Genomic DNA, 21344 nt, shown 5'->3' with positions numbered 1-21344 from the left:
AGCCTCTGTTGCCAAGGGGTAATTGGTTGTGCCAAAGCCTTAGAGGCCAAGTGATAACCTTTTGTGCCAGATCCTCTGTGGCAGAGTGGCCAGGGTCACTGGCTTTTATTCACTTGCACTCTGCTGCTGTTGGTTTGACACCAAGAAAGGTTTATAGATATCCTCTCATGAGGAAGTCCTACAGCATACTTACAAGAGGTTGATGGTTCTACCTGTGTGCACTCTTGTGCATGAAATTATGCCCAGAAGGGTGTCTTAGTATTCCTCCATCATTAAAAATTGGAAAGTCTCCGTGTGATATAATAATATTTAATCTGTACTAAAATTGCTTGTTATCACATAGAAACAAGACATCCGGAAAACATTTTTTTTTATTTTTCAGCATTTTTTCTTCCTGGTACGAGACTATGGGAGTTGGTTGGATATAGGGACAAGCATCAGTCATTATATCATTGTGATGTGTATGATAATATTTACCATGCTGCTGTACGGAGTATCTCACCTACTAACATGCTTCAGTCTAACTAGGTCACGATCTAACAAGGCGGAATAACATGTTAGCATACAGATTCTCCTGCATTAGAAGGCTAAGACTCGTTGTATCATAACCAGCTAGATGGAATATCTTGCTGACAATGCCTAAATGAAGCATGAACTATGGTTTTTATGAACTATGGTCTCCATTTCTTTTCTAGTCTATCACACTAATAATTAGAGTTATAGCTTTGAAACTTTGGGCACTTGTTCAACACAGCCACAGGCAAAAATTTTCCTATGGAGAGAATTTCTTTAAACTTTGTGAACTGACTGAGAGACGTGTTTAAAATGGAAATATATATTAAAAATCATAGGTACTCAGGCTTGATTTTGAATTATCTGCCCTTGAAAATCAGAAAATACTAACACATCCAATTTTCAAGGGCAGATAATTCAAGACCAGGGCAAGGAAACTGTGCATCTTAATTTATATTTCGCTTTCAGACTTCATCTGCAGTCAGTATACAAGGTTTAAAGAAATTTGGCCCATGGGAAAGACCAGGACTTTGCTGTATTATTTTGTCATGTTCATAGTTCAGGAAATTTGCCACAGTGTCTATATTGACATGGGGCAAAATTTTCTTACAGACAGAATTTCTTCTTTAAACTGTGACAGAGAATTAAATCAAAAACAGAAATATGAAATAAAACAAATCATATTTACCCAGCCTTGGTCATGAATTATCTGCCCTTGAAAGTAGAAATATATTTTCAAGGGCAGATAGTTCAATATCAAGCCTGGGTAACTGATTTTAATACATATTTCTGTTTTAAACTTGATTCTCAGTCAGTACACAAAGATTAAAGAAATTCTGTCCATAGGAAAATTTTTGCCGTATATACATATAAGAAACTGTGGTATTCATCTTAAAGTCTCTCTTGAATTTTGTTTCCAGCATGATTCACGAATTTGCCAGAAGTCCCAGTAAGGTTTATATCCATATAAACAAAAAAAAAACATTCAATCCGCAAATATTCAATGCTGGATTTGGTAAAGGATGTAATGATTGATACTGATATTTAATTCTGGTTACCTTGTCAGTACAATATAAAACCTGTAGAAACCCTTCTGAGATTAAATGAAGAAAAAGTTTTTTCTTTCTTAGTAGGTAATTTCCATTTATAGGTTTAAAAGTGGAAGTAAAAAAAACTAGTCTGGTTACAGTTCCTGTTTTAGATGGTGTTTATTACAGGTTGACTATATATTATGAATGATCTATAGACCAGTATTTTTACAATGTTGAATTTGTGAACAGAATTATTTCTCATGTCTTTGTTAATTGTCTGATTGTTATCTTGAATTTAACGGACTATTTTAAAGGCACTGGCCTCCAGATCGTACGACATAAACAAGAGGACCATGATGGTCCTGAATCGCTCACCTATCCCCACATGACCTAGTGTTGAACTGAGTACGACGTCGTTATTTCTATTATTTGACATAGTGACCTAGTTTTTGAGCACATGTGACATAGATATCATCAAGATAAAAAATTCTGACCAATTTTCATGAAGATCCATTGAAAAATATGACCTCTAGAGAGGTCACAAGGTTTTTCTATTATTTGACCTAATGACCTAGTTTTTGAAGGCACTTGACCCACTTCTGAATCTGACCTAGATATCATCAAGGTGAACATTCTCACCAATTTTCATGAAGATCTCATGAAAAATATGGCCTCTAGAGAGGTCACAAGGTTTTTCTATTTTTCGACCTACTGACCTAGTTTTTGACCGCACGTGACCCAGTTTCGAACTTGACCTAGATATCATCAAGAGGAACTTGACCTAGATATCATCAAGGTGAACATTCTGACCAATTTTCATGAAGATCCATTGAGAAATATGGCCTCTAGAGAGGTCACAAGGTTTTTCTATTTTTAGACCTACTGACCTAGTTTTTGACCCCACGTGACCCAGTTTCGAACTTGGCCTAGATATCATCAAGGTGAACATTCTGACCAATTGTCATGAAGATCTCATGAAAAATATGGCCTCTAGAGAGGTCACAAGGTTTTTCTATTTTTAGACCTACTGACCTAGTTTTTGACGGCACGTGACCCAGTTTCAAACTTGACCTAAATATCATCAAGATGAACATTCTGACCAACTTTTATAAAGATCCCATGAAAAATGTGACCTCTAGAGTGGTCACAAGCAAAAGTTTACGAACGCACGCACGCACGGACGGACGACGGATGCCACGCTATCACAAAAGCTCACCTTGTCACTTTGTGACAGGTGAGCTAAAAAAAAGAGAGAAAATATTTAGGTATCAGGAAATTTATGCTATAAAGCTTTGAAACTTAATTACTGACAGACTATTTGTAATGGAAACACATGAGAGTTAGTTGTTTTTACTAATTTTTACATTGAAAATTGAAAAGCATTTGTACCACTTTACTCGATATAAACTGCCTTAGTTATAAATATCTCTATTTAACAATCGTTAAATACATGGTGTATTGGTCAAGACCATAGGAATGTGTATATTGCTGCTTCTGCACGGGTTCAATTCCTGACACTGACCTCTTTCTTTTCTTTTTTTTTGTTGATTCGGCATTTTTAAGAAACAAAAACTCATATTCTAATGTTCATAATATGACCAAACGTTAAAGAAAGATTCATTTTTAGCCAAAATCTGGATGTCAGTGCCTTTAAGATTTGCCATTTTTTTAATATTCTCATGTTATGTTGGAATCTTCCATATTCAGAATCTCTCCTAGATAAGTAGTAATATTTGTTGTTTTAAGCTCGACTATTCGAAGAATAAGGGAGCTATCCTACTCGCCCCGGCGTCTGGCGTGAGCGTTAGCGTGAGTGTCACACAAATGTTAAAGTTTGCGTACCACCCCAAATATTTTCAATGTCCATTGAGATATTGCCAGTCTGTAAAAAGGAGGAGGCAACTCTGTCAAGCATTTTGACTGAATTATGGCCCCTTTTCGACTTAGAATATGCTTATTGTAATGTTAAAGTTTGCGTACCACCCCAAATATTTTCAAAGTCCATTGAGATATTGCTTTGATATTTTGCATACTTGTTTACCATCATGACCCCAGTCTTTAAAAAGGAGGAAGCAACTCTACCAAGCATTTTGACTGAAATATGGCCCCTTTTCGACTTAGAATATGCTTGTTGTAATATTAAAGTTTTACTCATAGCTTATATTATACTATCAAGCACTGAGAATAGCCGAGCGCGCTGTCATCTGACAGCTCTTATTTCTTGTTTCAGTCATTTTTTTTTAATACATAGTCTCATAATTCTTTATTTTTTTCAATAGATTTTTTTAATCAGTAGTGCTTTTTGTTCTAGATATTTCTTTGTAATAGTTTTCTCAATTCAGTAAAAAAAATATGTGTTTGTGATTGACAGAGAGAAAAAAAAGTTAAAAATGCAGTAGTTTTCAAGAAACCAAGTGTTCTTTTTCTTCAGCTTTTAAAAATTTATAATTATTATATAAAAATGAATATATGTAGAGGTGTACAATATTTATACAACACAAATGGCTGTTACAAACAAAAAAGTAGTTCTGGAATATTATTCTTACATTAAAGGGACTAACCCACATATTTAAGGTGAAAAATAATTCCAAAAATCCATAAAAAGTGAGTACTCTGAAAGTGACTAGTGGTACAAACTTATTGACATAAGACTTTTGCAAGATATACTTAATAACCAAAAATATTATGCAGAAGGTAGTAAACCATTGCAACGCTTTTAAAATAATGCACACAATTTGCATTTTTACCAATATCTTTTATCTTCACCCACTTTATAATTTTTCAGTGCCATATATACATTCTATGTTAAACCTGGTGAAAATAAACATGTTGAAAAATTTTTATCCAAACTGTGTGATTGTAATAGATCAATTGTGTCTGATTGTACAGTCAAACCTGTATTAAGCAAAAAGCCAAGTGATGCAACACTGGCTACTTAAGGCAAGTGGCTGCTTAATACAGGTGATCAATAAGGCAGGGTCTGCTGTATTTATACATGTTGTTTACTTTCCTTGAAGAAAAATACTCCAGACAGATGGAAGTAGTCCGAGGTTGAAAACCCGGACTTTTCCAAAGTTAAAAAGTATTTTCAAGAAAAGAAAGCTTACAGAAGCTGTGATTCCAGCAGGTATACAAATTTTGATTCCATACCTCATGTTTTTATTTCGTATAAATGAGATGTGGAACCAACATTTGTAGTCCTGTTTGGCACCATATAACGTACTGTGTTGGTGCGCCATAAAACCCAAATAAATAAATAAATAAATACAGAAGCTAAATAAGAGCTTTATTTGGTGTATGTTTTTACTTGTTTATTTACTGATATTGAGAGGCAGAATGTTATGATGTAATGTGAATACTCTTATTATTGTGTTTCAAGCAAAATCTCTCAGTTTTGATGGTTTCTTACATCTAGGATTTAGCTGTGTCCGAGGACATAATGGAAGATTTTCAAGAAAACCTCGGAAGACTTGCAGCTTTGCTGTCCAAGACATCATCCTACCCAAAGACTATTAAAAGATATTATTTGGCCCAAATTTCACAAAACATTTTTTTGGGTCTCGGCAGAGTTTGAGATCGGGATGTTTCTAGCAAATTTTACTAGAACTTTCAAATTAATTCCAAATCAGACTAACAGTTAATTCTGAATAGACACTTGAAAGAAGTCATTAACATAACATTCAATTTACTAATATAAATGACAAATAATGTTATCAAACTCAGCTGAGACTGAAATTGTTTTGTAAACATTGGGCCTGAATTTAATCAAATCCTCATTCATGCACTGCCACTGTATTTGAAAACAGTATATACCATGATTTGATAATCATTTGATAGTATGTATCATAATTGTTCAAAACAGCCAGTTATAATTTTCTCAATAAATATCTAATAGTACATATGTACATAATAGCCCATATGTCAATATATTTCACAAAACTTAGTACATAGAATGTATGTTATGCAAAATTTCAGTCATTATACCCCCACCAAACATGTTTGAGGGGGGTATATAGGAGTCAGTTTTGTCGCGTCCCGTCCCGTCCCGAAATATATTATCTCAGTTATTACCAAATAGATTTGATTCAAACTTAAAATACATGTTCCACCTTATCACCCACATCATGTGACACAAGGTGCATAACTCTTGACACCAAGTTTTCATGAATTATGTCCCCTTTTAATTAGAATTTAAGGTTAATTTTGTTGTATTTTCACTATATCTCAGTTATTACTAAATGGATTTGATTCAAACTTAAAATAGATGTTTCACCTCATCACCCACATCATGTGACACAAGGTGCATAACTCTGACACCAAGTTTTCATGAATTATGCCCCCTTTTCTTAAAATTTAAGGTTTATTTTTTTGTTTTTTTCCTATATCCATTATTCTAATGGATTTGATTAAAATTTAAAAAGTTTTCCACCCCCCTCCCCCAGATGATGTACAAAAGGTCAAACTCTGACATAATTTTTAGAAATTCCCCCTTTTATTTAAAAATTTAAGTTGATTTTGATGTTTTTCACTTTATCTAAATTTTACAAAATGGATTTGATTTCAAATTTAAAATAGATTTCCACCTCATCCCCACACAGTGACAAAAGGGTGCTAACTCTGACACCAATTTTTTTTCATAAAAAAAAAGCCCCTTTTTACTTAAAATTTTAAAGGGTTTAATTTTTGATGTATTTTCACTATATCTCTTACTCTGAATGGATTTTGATTCGACTTAAAATAGATTTCCCCTCATCACCCACACATGTGACCAAGACATATCTGACACAATTTTTCTTGAATTGTGTCCCCTTTTTACTAAACAAAGGTTAAATTTTTGATGTTTTCACTATATTCATTCTGTTTGGGTTAGAGCCAAAGGAAGTAACCTTTTTTTAACTTTTTTCTATTTCTTCCCCTTAAAATTCCGGGTTTAGCTATTTTTAAAATCCTATTTTAGTTTTTTCAATATTTTGGGGATTTTCTAACTTTTTAGCTCACCCACAAAGTAAAAAGGTGAGCTTTGTGATCGCCGGTGTCCTCGTCCGTCCGTCCTTTAAAATTTTTTCTTGTACCATCTAAGGGCACATTTTTCATGGATCTTTAGAAAGTTGGGCAAAGTTTATTTGATGAACTAGGGCAAGTTCGAAACTGGGTCCGTGCCCTCAAAAACGGTCATAGGCTAAAAAAAAAAAAAAAAACCGTGACCTCTCTAAGGCCTAAATTTTCAAAGGGGTCTTTTGAAAAATTGGTCAAATGTTACTTTATGATATCTAGTCAATTTGAAAATGGGGGACGTGCGGGGCAAAAACAGGGCATGTCTAAAAAAAAAAAAAACCTTTTACCTCTCTAAGGCATATATTTCACAAGATCTTTATGAAATTGGGGCAAACGCACCTTGATGAATCTAGGTCAAGTTTGAAACGGGGGCCCCGTGCCCTTTTAAAAAAGGGCAGTAGGGCAAAAATGAAAAAACCTGTGCCCTTTAAAGGCCCTATTTTTCATGGGGTCTGATGAAAGTTGGTCTGAAAGTTCATCTTGGATTTCAGGCAAGTTCGAAACGGGTCCGTGCCCTCAAAAAATAGTCAGTAGGGCTAAAAAAAAAATCCTTTGGGATTTCTGGGCCATTATTCACAAGATCTTCATAAAAATTGGGCAGAACTTCACCTTGAGTTTCTAGGTAGTTCGAAAATGGGTCACGTGCCATCCAAAAAAATAGGCAAGGTCAAATAATAAAAAACCTTGGGGGCCCTCTAAAGGGCCCTATTTTTCAGGGATCTGTGTAAAGGCTGAATGGTCATCTTGATGATTCTAGGCAAGTTCGAAACGGGTCACGGGTTTAAAAAATAGGTCATAGGGCTAAAAATAGAAAAACCCTGTGACCCTCTAAGGGCCAAAAATTTCAGAAAACTTTTATGAAAATTTGTCGAATGTTCACCTTGATGATATCTAATCAAGTTTGAAAGGGTCACGTGCCATCAAAAAAATAGGTCAAGGGGCAAAAATAGAGAAACTTTGGACCTAAAAGGGCCATATTTTCCATGGATCTGTGAAAGGGGGCGAATGTTTATCTTGATGAATCAGGTCAAATTTGAAAGTGGGTCCGTGCCGCAAAAAAAGGTCAGATCAAATAAAAAAAAAACCCCTTTTACCTTCTAAAAACCATATTTTCAAGGATCTTTATGAAAGTTGGTCTGAATGTCATCTTTATGATACAGTCAAATTCGAACAGGGTCATGTGGGGGTCAAAAAAAGGTCAGTAGGTCTAAAAAAAAGAAAACCTTTGGGGCCTCTCTAAGGCCCCAAATTTTGGGATATTCATAAAAATTGGTCAAATTTTCACCTTGATGATATCTAAGTCAAGTTCGAAAGTGGGTCAGGTGCCTTCAAAAAGTAGGTCAGTAGGTCAAATAATGAAAAACGTGACCTCTCTAAAGGCCATATTTTTCATGGGATCTGTATGAAAGTTGGTCTGAATGTTTATCTTGATGATATCTAGGTCAAGTTTGAAACTGGGTCAACTGAGATCAAAAACTAGGTCAGTAGGTCTTGAAATAGAAAAACCTTGTGACCTCTCTAGAGGCCATACCCTTGAATGGATCTTCATGAAAATTGGTCAGAATGTTCACCTTGATTATATCTAGGTCAAGTTTGAAACCGGGTCACGTGCCTTAAAAAACTAGGTCAATAGGTCAAATAATAGAAAAACCTTGTGACCTCTCTAGAGACCATATTTTTCAATGGATCTTCATGAAAATTGGTCAGAATTTTTATCTTTATAATATCTAGGTCAAGTTCAAAACTGGGTCACATGAGCTCAAAAACTAGGTCACTATGTCAAATAATATAAAAAACGACGTCATACTCAAAACTGGATCATGTGGGAAGAGGTGAGCGATTCAGGACCATCATGGTCCTCTTGTTTATTGTAAGTCCTATGTAAAAAGTAAAAACATTTTTCTGTGGTAACATGGGTCGGTAAGACACCTTTTTGTATTTACTTTTAGTGTATCTCTAATATTAGAGATTTAATATATTTACTAGTATTACTATACTAGTATTATACTAGTATTACTTTAGTGGAAGCCCAGGATGAAGTACTCCAAAGTATTTTTAAAATTTCTTATGGTTGCCATTTTTCTGTGACAGGACCGTATGGTGGGGGTATGAGTCACTCCTGTGACAGTTCTAGTTTGCAATAATTGACAAGATGAATTAAATGGAAGAAATGGCCCTTGAATTAGTCAAAATTGTCTTTTTCATATTGTTAACATTCTGGAGGCCACATTTTCTACCTGATCTTTATGAAACCTATAAAGAACGGGTGTCTTTATAAAATCTAGGTTGGATTTGATACTGGGTTATCTGGAGCACTTGGTCAAATACCTAATTTTACACATAAACAAAATACATTTACTTTTAGAAACTGTGTTAGTTTATCAGATTCAAAGAACAGGTAGAGCTATTGGACTTGCCCATGCATCAGCATCCCAATTTGGTTGTTTTTAGCTCACCTGTCACAAGGTGAGCTATTGTGACTGCTTGATGTCCGTCGTGCGTAGTTCGTCGTGCATCAACAATTTCTAAAAAAATCTTCTTGAAAACAACTGGGCAGAATTACACCAAACTTCACAGGAATGATCCTTGGGTGGCCCCCTTTCAAAATTGTTCAAAGAATTGAATTCCATGCAGAACTCTGGTTGCCATGGCAACCGAAAGGAAAAACTTTAAAAATCTTCTTGTACAAAACCACATGGCCTAGGGCTTCGATATTTGATATGAGGCATCATCTAGTGGTCCTCTACGAAGATTGTTCAAATTATCCCCCTAAGGTCAAATATGGCCCCGCCCCGGGGGTCACATGGTTTATACAAACTTATATGGGGAAAACTTCGAAAATCTTCTTGTACAAAACCACATGGCCTAGGGCTTTGATATTTGGTATGTAGCATCATCTAGTGGTCCTCTACCAAGATTGTTCAAATTGTACCCCTTGGATGAAAAGAGCCCTGGGGGTCCCAAGTTTTATATAGACTTATATAGGAAAAAGCTTTAAAAATCTTCTTGTCTGAAACCATATGACCGAGGCTTTTGATATTTGGTATGATGCATTGTCTAGTAGTGCTCTACCAAATTATGCCCCTGGGGTTAAAAGAGGCCCCGCCCTGGGGTCACTTAGTTATTATGTGAGTTATATAGGAAAAATCATGCCCCTGGGGTTAAAAGAGGCCCCGATCCTATTTCCAAGACTGTTTATTTATAATTACCTGATGACCCAAAGTAATATGATGTCACTTGACTGTGACCTTGACCTACTGACCTACTTTCTTGTTTTTTAAGATACATCCTTGAAATTTTGATGACATACAGTTTTGCACACAAATCTTAAAACTGAATTTCATTGACCATGAATGTGATCTACTGACTTTCTTAATATTTTAACATCAGTTTGACATTTGAGACATGTAGCTCATATTACTCAGGTGAGCGATCCAGGGTCATCATGACCCTCTTGTTTATTTAAGGTGGTAGTTATGTACACACTCATTTACTTTGATGATCTGACATGCAGTGTACAGGTTCCATTACTCTTCTTTGCATTTTTCTACAGTATACTAAGAATTTTTTTGTATTATTTTTTATGCAAGCTGGTAGCTTTTTCCCAATTAATGGGAATGGATTGAAACTTAACATACTTGTCTACTGTGATGAGCCGACATGCAGTTTACAGGTTCCCCGTTTTCGACTTTTACATTCTTTCAATTGACACGGCTCTTGAATAGTCGAGCATTGCTGTCCTTTGGTAGTCACAGCTCTTTATATAAAAGGGAATATCATGTACATTACCATACATGTACCAGTATAGAAATACTGACCTCTGTTGTTCTATGTGGCTCTAGGACAACTTGTTGAACCCCTGTCTTACTCTTGCTTGATTCTAAGAGGCAACTCATAGAGTATGAACACCTGATTTTTCTGTGTCTATGATTCCAGCAGGTATAAAAATTCTGATTCCATACCTCATGTCTTCATTTTTATGTAAATGAGATGCAAAACCAAATTTTTAGTTCTGACTGGCACCATATAACATGGTCTGTGTTGCTGTGTCATAAAACCAAAATCCATAATTCAACTGCTGTAAAAGTTGTAATTTTCAAATGCATACAAAATCATAACAATAAACTCGGCATAAAAAACTGTATTCTTTATTCATAACTAAAAAAATCATTAAAATTCAAAGCATTGATGGACATAGCGTATCTTGATACTAACTGCTATTACCTGATGCAAGTGGCAATTTTAACTTCCAGTCATTTATTTCCTGATGCAAGTGGCAATGTTTAACTTCCAGTCATTTATTTCCTGATGCAAGTGGCAAAGTCCAATATCAGTATACATTTATTAATTTCCTGATGCAAGTGGAAATGTTCAATATCGGTATTCATTTATTTCCTGATGCAAGTGGCAATGTTCAATATCAGTTGCAAGTGACAATGTTCAATATCAGTATTCATTTATTTCCTGATGTAAGTGACAATGTTCAATATCAGTATTCATTTATTTCCTGATGCAAAATACAATGTTCAATATCAGTATTCATTTATTTCCTGATGCAAGTGACAATGTTCAATATCAGTTGCAAGTGACAATGTTCAATATCAGTATTCATTTATTTCCTGATGTAAGTGACAATGTTCAATATCAGTATTCATTTATTTCCTGATGCAAGTGGCAATGTTCAATATCGGTATTTATTTATTTCCTGATGCAAAATACAATGTTCAATATCAGTATTCATTTATTTCTGTATTCATTTATTTCCTGATGCAAGTGACAATGTTCAATATCAGTATTCATTTATTTCCTGATGTAAGTGGTACTGTTCAATATCAAAATGCATTTAATTCATCTAAATCTAAATGCAAGATCACCATTCATGCCAAACTACTGATTTGCTGGAAGTTTCGGTCCATTCAAATCCTTTGTTCCAATGGTTATCTTAAACAATATCTGGTAAATGATTATAGTTAAAGTCCCATATGGCTTTTATGTTGAAAACAGACAAAGCAGCTGTCCAAGTAGATAGTATTTATGCTGATATGATTTTAGAAAATCAATTCTTTCAATAATACACATGGTCTTACATGATCTGCACTATCATAAAAGGGAGGTAATCAAAAATAAAAGATTCAGGAATCCTTCCTACTAACTGAACCAATTGTTCAAATCTTTTGTTAAATATATGAAACAAGAGCTGTCTCCATAGGATGACACATGCCCCCGATGGCACTTTGAATGAATAGTTATGGCCGATGTTAGAGTTTAGGACCTTTGACCTACGGAGCTGGGTCTTGCGCGCGACACGTCGTCTTACTGTGTCACACATTCATGCGTAGTTATTTTAAAATCCATTCATGAATGACAAAGATATGGACCGGACACGCCCATCAATGCACTATCATGAAAAATGACCTTTAACGTCTAAGTGTGACCTTGACCTTTGAGCTACGGACCTGGGTCTTGCGCATGACACGTCGTCTTACTGTGATACACATTCATGCCAAGTTATTTGAAAATCCATCCATGGATGACAAAGATATGGACCGGACACGCCCATCAATGCACTATCCTTTAACGTCTAAGTGTGACCTTGACCTTTGAGCTACGGACCTGGGTCTTGCGCGCGACACGTCGTCTTACTGTGGTACACATTCATGCCAAGTTATTTGAAAATCCATCCATGGATGACAAAGATATGGACCGGACACGCCCATCAATGCACTATCCTTTGAAGTCTAAGTGTGACCTTGACCTTTGAGCTACGGACCTGGGTCTTGCGCGCGACACGTTGTCTTACTGTGGTACACATTCATGCCAAGTTATTTGAAAATCCATCCATCGATGACAAAGATATGGACCGGACACGAAAATTGCGGACAGACTGACTGACTGACAGACTGATGGACCGACAGACGGACAGACGGTTCAAAAACTATATGCCTCCCTTCGGGGGCATAAAAAACAATTACTAGAAGTAAGATTTAACAAAAAATTAATACATTTCATGTTTGTAACAAAAAGATGTGGCTGCTACAATATAAGCCAAAATTACAAATCATTGTGAGCATTTAACCATTACCCTGCTAAAGTTTTATAATGAACTTTCAATTTGGACAGTACCATTAACTGTTAAAAGGGGTGCATACCAAGAGGAGACTGACTGAATAGCAAACAGAGCACAGCATGCTCAGACTGCACATATGTGCAGGCTGATCATGATCTGCACTGGTTGCAACAGCAGAATCAATCATGTCCAGCATGATAAGCATTAAACAGTTTAGGGTCAGTGTAGTTTATATGATGGTGTAGGCAATACTGATTGTTTGTGTAATGGAGGTATGACGAGGCAGGCAAGTGCTAGTATTCCACCAGTAATATAGATACTAAATACTGTCACTTCATTTGGAAGGTAGCATCGGTTAATTATAAAGTCTTTATCACTGATCTCTGCCTGCAAATAGATAAAAAAAAAAAAAAACAAGAAAAAAATAGTAAACAAGGGGGATAATTAAAAAAATGTTGAGTTGTGATTCTTGTACTTGATACTTCCTCTCGCACCAATATATTATGAGATTGCTGGGATGAAGTAATTCCAATAATTACGGCCCAAGCAATATTTCTTTTATGGAGGAAAAGAAACAGAACCTAGACGGCTCTTTTTTTTTTTTCTTGAAAGGCAGTTCTTTAAAGAATATCAAATACAGCCATATTTTTTGTAAACTTTTTCCAGGAAATTTCTATGACACTTTTCTCTTATTTCTATTTATACTATCCACATTTAAGTACTTATACATGTAGAATGGTTACAGTTTTGAGTTTAAGATAGTGACAAAGTAAAGCATTTAAAGTAAATAACAAGAAAGAAGCTTGAACGCACATCATGACGAGATGTCAGTAGTAACTGACGAATGTTTGCAAAATGATAACTTCAGTCTTGACTCTTGCATGCACTATGACATAACATTTCAGTTAAAGATAATTAAGTGGTAGTACTCATTCATACTGTGTTAGCTGTACATGTATTAGGTGTGTACTATTTTAAACATAATGCATAACACTGTTACTACACATAAACTTGTTAATTTTATGTTTACATGACATAGCTAGTAACTGTTCCTATTTTCAAATATGAAATTTTGTGTCTAGTATATGATGGGAGTTTCACTGCTATATCCTAGGCACTTATAACATTATAATTATTTTTTTATATGAATATGCATGAAAACTAAGTGCCCTACCAACAATGCAAATTTAGTTTCATTATTTGACTCAAACAAACATATTAGCAAACAAGTAGAGAAACTCCAAGGCTGTTCTATCAACTGATAAAAGTGCATACTTACTAGGAGAAAAGAAGGAGCTTTCTTGTTTCTCCAGTTATAGGAAGCTACTGTGTACTCTGGTGCACCATTTTCATGTAGCCGATAGCAACCATGGTGTGTATGGGCACTTACAATGAGGCGTGGATCTAGATATTCTAACAACTGAAATGAGTTGAAAAATTCTGAAGGATACCGAGATGGAAATCATATACTGTGAAACAGTTTTATTTCGTTGGCAAGAAATTTCATGGTTTTATACCAGACTGGCTGTATTTCTATTTGTTCTGATATGTATTTATGGACTTCAATTTCCAAAGATATAAATGAATGGGACTTTTATTTGTTTATTTTTAGAGGGATTTAACTTCCTGGATTAAAACAACCACAAAATCATCAAAACTTACACCCCCCCCCCCCACCTCCGAACATTAATGATTTCGCAGTAATTAAGAAATCATTCCAATTTAGTACTTTTCCTCTGGGTTTAGAATACTGGGACTTTCTAAGGCATGTCCAAGGCAAAATATTAAACCTTACAGCATATCAGAATGTGTCCACACTGTTACAATTAAATCTGGAAGAAGAAATTCATTCCATGGTTTTACCACAGTGGATGAGCACAATGGGATTAGGAAACCAAAGCAAGATCCAATTCAATTAAATGTTTCTAACCAGTATTCTTGAAATAAAGAATTGTGTTTGTTGTGATACACACATACTATTTCCTTTCTTTCCCTAATAATTCACAATCACAATGATTAAACTACTGGCAAAGAATCAGTCACCACACAGAAATTGTTGTTGTTGTTTTTTTCAGACTGGTTTGATGGTATAATGTCGAAATAAAGCGGAGTATACACTTCTTCAGAAACTGGTCCTGTCTTGCAACCTGATCCTAGCCAGTTTACGAAACAAGAGGACCATGATGGTCCTGAATCGCTCACCTATCCCCACATGACCCAGTGTTGAACTGAGTATGACGTCGTTATTTCTATTATTTGACATAGTGACCTAGTTTTTGAGCACATGTGACCTAGATATCATCAAGATAAAAAAATTCTGACCAATATTCATGAAGATCCATTGAAAAATATGGCCTCTAGAGAGGTCACAAGCTTTTTCTATTATTTGACCTAATGACCTAGTTTTTGAAGGCACGTGACCCACTTTTAAACTTGACCTAGATATCATCAAGGTGAACATTCTCACCAATTTTCATGAAGATCTCGTGAAAAATATGGCCTCTAGAGAGGTCACAAGGTTTTTCTATTTTTCGACCTACTGACCTAGTTTTTGACCGCACATGACCCAGTTACGAACCTGACCTAGATATCATCAAGCTGAAAATTCTCACCAGTTTTCATGAAGATCCATTGAGAAATATGGCCTCTAGAGAGGTCACAAGGTTTTTCTATTTTTAGACCTACTGACCTAGTTTTTGACCCCACGTGACCCAGTTTCGAACCTGACCTAGATATCATCAAGGTGAACATTCTGACCAATATTCATGAAGATCTCATTAAAAAATATGGCCTCTAGAGAGGTCACAAGGTTTTTCTATTTTTAGATCTACTGACCTAGTTTTTAACCCCACGTGACCCGGTTTCGAACTTGATCTAGATATCATCAAGGTAAACATTCTGACCAATTTTCCTGAAGATCCATTGAAAAATATGGCCTCTAGAGAGGTCACAAGGTTTTTCTATTTTTAGACCTAATGACCTAGTTTTTGACCGCACGTGACCCAGTTTTGAACTTGACCTAGATATCATCAAGGTGAACATTCTGACCAATTTTCATGAAGATCCATTGAGAAATATGGCCTCTAGAGAGGTCACAAGGTTTTTCTATTTTTAGACCTACTGACCTAGTTTTTGATCCAACATGACCCAGTATCGAACTTGACCTAGATATCATCAAGGTGAACATTCTGACCAATATTCATGAAGATCTCATGAAAAATATGGCCTCTAGAGAGGTCACAAGGTTTTTCTATTTTTAGATCTACTGACCTAGTTTTTACCCCCACGTGACCCAGTTTCGAACTTGACCTAGATATCATCAAGGTGAACATTCTGACCAATTTTCATAAAGATCCATTGAGAAATATGGCCTCTAGAGAGGTCAAAAGGTTTTTCTATTTTTAGACCTAATGACCTAGTTTTTTGACCCCACGTGACCCAGTTTCGAACTTGACCTAGATATCATCAAGGTGAAACATTCTGACCAATATTCATGAAGATCTCATGAAAAATATGGCCTCTAGAGAGGTCACAAGGTTTTTCTATTTTAGACCTACTGACCTAGTTTTGACCCCACGTGACCCAGTTTCAAACTTGACCTAGATATCATCAAGGTGAACATTCTGACCAATTTTCATGAAGATCTTGTGAAATATATGGCCTCTAGAGAGGTCACAAGATTTTTCTATTTTTAGACCTACTGACCTAGTTTTTGATGGCACGTGACCCAGTTTCAAACTTGACCTAGATATTATCAAGGTGAACATTCTGACCAACTTTCATAAAGATCCCATGAAAAATGTGACCTCTAGAGTGGTCACAAGCAAAAGTTTACGGACGCATGCACGCACGCACGGGCGGACGACGGACGACGGACGCCGCGCGATCACAACAGCTCACCTTGTCACTTTGTGACAGGTGAGCTAAAAAACGAACACTTGCATTTCTTTGCATCTGGTTATCAACTTAAATAAACTGTAAAATAAAATAACACCCACCATAGTACTACTTTCTTTTGATATACAATCCCATTTTTCCCTGAAAGGTATAAACTTTTCATCATCTGGTGCAGCATCTGGTGTTGAGCAATTTTTGTCCGACTCTCTGTACATCGGAAAGTGCTGAAAAACAAAACAATTCAAGCAAATTTACATTATAGATTCAGAGAATTTTTGCAGAAAGTTTTTCCTTCTAGCATACAGATACTGAGTGGCTTGCCAGTTGTCTAAACCCTTAACCTGCTAAATTTCTATAATGAACTTGTCCATCTTCCAATTTGGACAGTATCATTAATTGTTAAATGGGGTGCTTACCAAAAAGATACTGGCTGAATAGCTATTAGTGCAGATCATGATCAGACTGCACAGATGTGCAGGCTGATCATGATCTACACTGGTCGCAAAGGCAGAACCAAACATGTCCAGCATGGTAAGGGTTAACTAGCGGGGCATTCAATAAAAAGTTTTATTACATACTATCCAAACTTCAAAGTTTTTTTCTTAAATTTTTTCTCTATCCAGGCAAACATATATTGTGTTGGTTATAGAATAGACATACAGCACAAACTACGGAGTAGGAATTTATATAACGTGTCATGTTATTATAAAATGTATCGACCACTGGGTATTCCAAATGTGCTTGAAAATTGTTCTAAATCCATTCAAGCATATCCAATTACCTGCAGCAGAACAGGCCTTGTGTTTGATATTGGCTCTAAAGTATTGCAGATGTCTGGAATGTTATTCTTCTCCTCTATTGCCTGAAAGAATATAAACCAATATCACTGCAAAATAACACATGTACACTAAGGCTTTGTATTTCAAAAATAAGGCGGATTTTGTCATTTGGAAATAAAACATATTTATTGTACATTTTGAAGTGTGTGGGGGCCAAAGGATACAGTAGATATACAATGTACCTAGACAGTCATTCATGCACAACAGAACATCAATAGAAACAGTTTGCAGTCAGATGTATTACTATGAAATCAATTTTTGGAAGAATTTTCGCGTATTTCGCGCTAGGACCGATGCGCGAATTTAAAACCGCGCTATTATTATTTTTTGGTTTTATTTCTTCATTTCTAAAATTGTAAATGCGCAAATTAAAGCCTGCGTGAAACAGTCCTTTTTCACGTTTGCGCGAAATTTTATGCCAGCGAACTTCAATGATTTCAGACACAGTATTTGTGATTTTAAGCTGGTTAATGTTCACAGATTGTCTTTAATTTCAGAATTACCCTGTTTACATTTAAATCTACACTATTCATATGTGCATTCCAGTGAAGTTTGATGAGATATTAACACTGGACTTGCACAACTAAATTAACAACACTTTAGTACTAACTAGGCTTGTACAAATCTTTTTTACCTACTTTGGCACATTTAAGCTGCCATTTTATTTGTCGTAATTTATCCTCCGCCTCGTGACATATATTGCATCCATCCCCTTCCATAGCCATACTGTTTAAGAGTACAAAAATAACATCGCCAATTGTAACAAGGCGCACTGGAGGTGTGGAAAAGGCATCTTTGAACCTGTTGTGCTTTCGATCTGACATCCTGTACATAGACAAAATAGGCAATGATTGCCTAAGATAGCTTGCCCAAGTTTAAAAGCTGGATTGAACAATTTTGGAATAGTGCCACCCATGGAACATTGCTGTAAAATGTTTTGAAATCAGATCCATATAGTAGTACAGTAAAATCTCTGAAAACTGGACCCTGTCAGGACCAAAGTCAAAAGTCCAGTTTTCGGAGCATTCCGGTGTTCAAAGGATTTTGTTAAAAGTTGCGATTCTTCCTCTTAATTTAAGATAATAAATGCATTTTATAGCTAAAATACAAATCAGTCAGAAGCCAAGCCATTGGTCAATTTCGAATCTCTGCTAAGAAACAACCATTCAGATGCTGGAGCTTTAAGAAGGGTCCCGAAAGGTAATATTTCAACCATGGACCCAGGAAAACAAGTGACCGAGTATTGCAGTGGCAAAACATAAGTCCCCTATCTGTGGAAAACTTTCTTAGTGTTCCACCCTTGTGGTTGTTGGCAACAGTGTTTAGTAGCTAAGGAACAAAAACTATATTGACTTATATTTCAATAGTGAACTTGACCTAAATGGCTTAGCATAGATCATGTATGCAACACATTGTCTCATCGTGGGGAACATTTGTGTGCAGTACTAATATAATATATCAATGCACATAAAAGTTATGGAGCAGTAACGATTTTACCCGACCTTCAAAGGTGACCTTGACCTTTGACTGACAACCATGGGTTATGTGCGCAACACGTAGTCTAATCATGGGGAACATTTCTGTGTGGTACTAAAAAAATCCTTCACTGCAATTAAAAGTAATGGAGCAGAAACAAATGATTACTTGACCTTAAAAGGTGACCTTGACCTTTAACTGACAAGCACTGATCATGTGTTGACAGTGTCTCATCATGGGGAACAATTGTGTGTAGCACTAAGATAATCCATCAAATTTATGGAGTGGAAAATTCTTTTTACTTAACCTTCAATAGTGACCTTGACCTTTAAAGCGGCATGCCTCCAAATCGTTCGACAACAAAAAAAAAAAAAATTTTTTTTTAGATATCTTGAAATAAATGCTATATTTCTTAAGAAGGCTTTAAAACTTAATTACTGACAAACTTTATGTTACGGAAACAAATGAGAATTTACTGTTTTTACTACTTTTTACGATGAAAATCAAAAAGCGTTTGTCACGCTCTTACTCCAGGTAAACTGTCTCGATTATAAATATCTATATTTTAAAGTCATTATTCACTACTTCAGCTATAGTGCTATTGGTTACGACAACGGGAAAATGTCTTTATTGCAGCGGCGGTCCGGGGTTCAATTCCCCGCGGTCATCATTTTTTCTTGATTTGGAATTTTTAAAATATTTTAGAAACAAAAATTCATATTCTAATGTTGATAATATGACCAAAACTTCAATTTGAAAGAAAGATTATTTTTTAGCCAAATCTGGAGGCATGCTGCTTTAACATACAAGCATAAGTCGTGTGCATACATAATCTACATGTTGAGCAAAATTTTATGACCCTAGCTTAAATAACTTTCTGAGTAAGTGCAGGATCTAGATTTGCAGACTGACAGACGGATGGCATTCCTACAGTCCCCTCCAGTGTTCTGCCAGAAAGGGACTAAAAATTACTTACATATAATGGAATCCCACATCATGGTTTCCTACTATAATCTCTGTACTTGTATCTTTTGGAGTCTGGAACATTCTCCGAAATCTTGATACATGATAATCAAACTCCTTTTGACTACACGTTTTCCCATTATCCAACAAGTCTCCTGAAATACAGTTGTACATACCGGTAGACCAAAAGTTTTAAACCCAACACCCATTTGCCAAAAAAATTTTTTAGCTGGGTAAAATGATACAGAAGGGTTGCAGATGACCCTGGACCTGATGTCAGATATTACAAAAACTGTAATATTGTAGTAAAAAAAGAGAGGCATAACTCAATTATATGATCATGTCCACTTACTGTTAATGACGTGTGCAAAATTTTATCTGAATACCAACGAACATGCAAGATTCCAACTAATTCAATATTCAGATGGTGAAATCCATGAATTCAAATCACCATGCACAATGCAACAGCAGTTTTGGCTAAAACCATGAAACTTCGTGCCCACAAAGTTTAATAATTTCACAGTATCTCTCTCTAGAGAGGTGTCTTTTTTTCCAGAGGTTTCGTAAACAGATGTTATACTGTATCATGTTAACATCAACATACAAAAAGCTTGCTTTCATCTACTGTAAAGCACATATTTTCGCTGGGTCAAAATTTCGCGAATTTGAAAGTTTAGTATGTTCCCGATGTTTAATATTCGGGAAACTGTAAAAATGGTATCATACTTGAATTTGAATTATACTAATGGTGTATATTTATGCAAGGACTAATTTTCGTGAAATGTAGGGCCTCACATATATAGCGGAAATTAAACCCTCGCAAAAATTTCTGCTTTTGCAATATCAAAAGGATGTCTGCAGACAGGTTAGGGGGTCCAGCCAGACAGCAACAGCAACAGATAGCAACAGCATTGACACTGTCTATGATACCATCCATCAAGATGAGAAACTTTGTAACATTTCCTGAACAAGAGATCACAGAGTGATCTTGGCGCCCACCAATGTGCCATTTTTGAGTGTTCCAAATTTCAAGACTTATTGACTAGCTCAAGGTCAAATTTCATTTCAGTACACAACACTGTGCATGTGGTCCGAATTCGAAAGCTGTAGCTTGAGAAATGTGAAAGTAGGTCACTAGGTCAATGTCAAGGTCAAAGTTTGTTTCGGTACACAATCTTATGCATGTAGTCTAAATTTGAAGCCTGTAGCTACAGAAATGTCAAAGTAGGTCACTAGGTCAATGTAAAGGTCAAAGTTCATTTCGGTACACAAAACTATGCATGTGGTCCAAATTTGAAGGCTATAGCTTGAGAAATGTGGAAGTAGGTCACTAGGTCAAAATCAAGGTCAAATTTTATTTCGGAATACAAAACTATGCATGTGGTCCAAATTTGAAGCCTGTACCTTAACAAGAGGGCCAAGATGGCCCTAGGTCGCTCACCTAAGAAACACTCCATAACAGTGTAAAACATGTTTGACCTAGTGATTTCATGGAAACAAATA

General features: G+C 35.8%; 2 protein-coding genes across 3 annotated transcripts in view; one reads left to right on the top strand and one right to left on the bottom strand.

Annotated features, from left to right (window-relative positions):
• The window catches only part of LOC123549191 (GPI ethanolamine phosphate transferase 1-like), a 60391-nt gene extending 54947 nt beyond the window's left edge, over positions 1-5444 (top strand). The window contains exon 30 of the mRNA XM_053545603.1: positions 383-5444. Within this exon, the coding sequence (XP_053401578.1) occupies positions 383-553 (171 nt within the window). The 3' untranslated portion in view covers positions 554-5444. The remainder of the gene's footprint in view (positions 1-382) is intronic.
• The window catches only part of LOC123549193 (metallophosphoesterase 1-like), a 57187-nt gene that overhangs the window by 8958 nt on the left and 26885 nt on the right, over positions 1-21344 (bottom strand). The window contains exons 4-9 of one of the 2 annotated variants that reach the window (XM_045337075.2): positions 19855-19996; positions 18041-18227; positions 17345-17425; positions 16665-16787; positions 13946-14086; positions 10732-13053 (exon numbers count right to left, since the gene is read on the bottom strand). In XM_045337075.2, coding sequence (XP_045193010.2) covers positions 12886-13053; positions 13946-14086; positions 16665-16787; positions 17345-17425; positions 18041-18227; positions 19855-19996 — 842 coding nt within the window. In that variant the 3' untranslated portion in view covers positions 10732-12885. Of the gene's footprint in view, positions 1-10731; positions 13054-13945; positions 14087-16664; positions 16788-17344; positions 17426-18040; positions 18228-19854; positions 19997-21344 lie in introns of those variants that run through there. The other variant, XM_053545602.1, reaches the window with a different exon arrangement.

This window comes from Mercenaria mercenaria, chromosome 6 (assembly GCF_021730395.1).
Source record: "Mercenaria mercenaria strain notata chromosome 6, MADL_Memer_1, whole genome shotgun sequence".
Classification (NCBI taxonomy): Eukaryota; Metazoa; Mollusca; class Bivalvia; order Venerida; family Veneridae; genus Mercenaria; species Mercenaria mercenaria.
The sequence above is the reverse complement of the archived record's forward strand: the minus strand, read 5'-3'. Positions and strand labels throughout refer to the sequence as shown.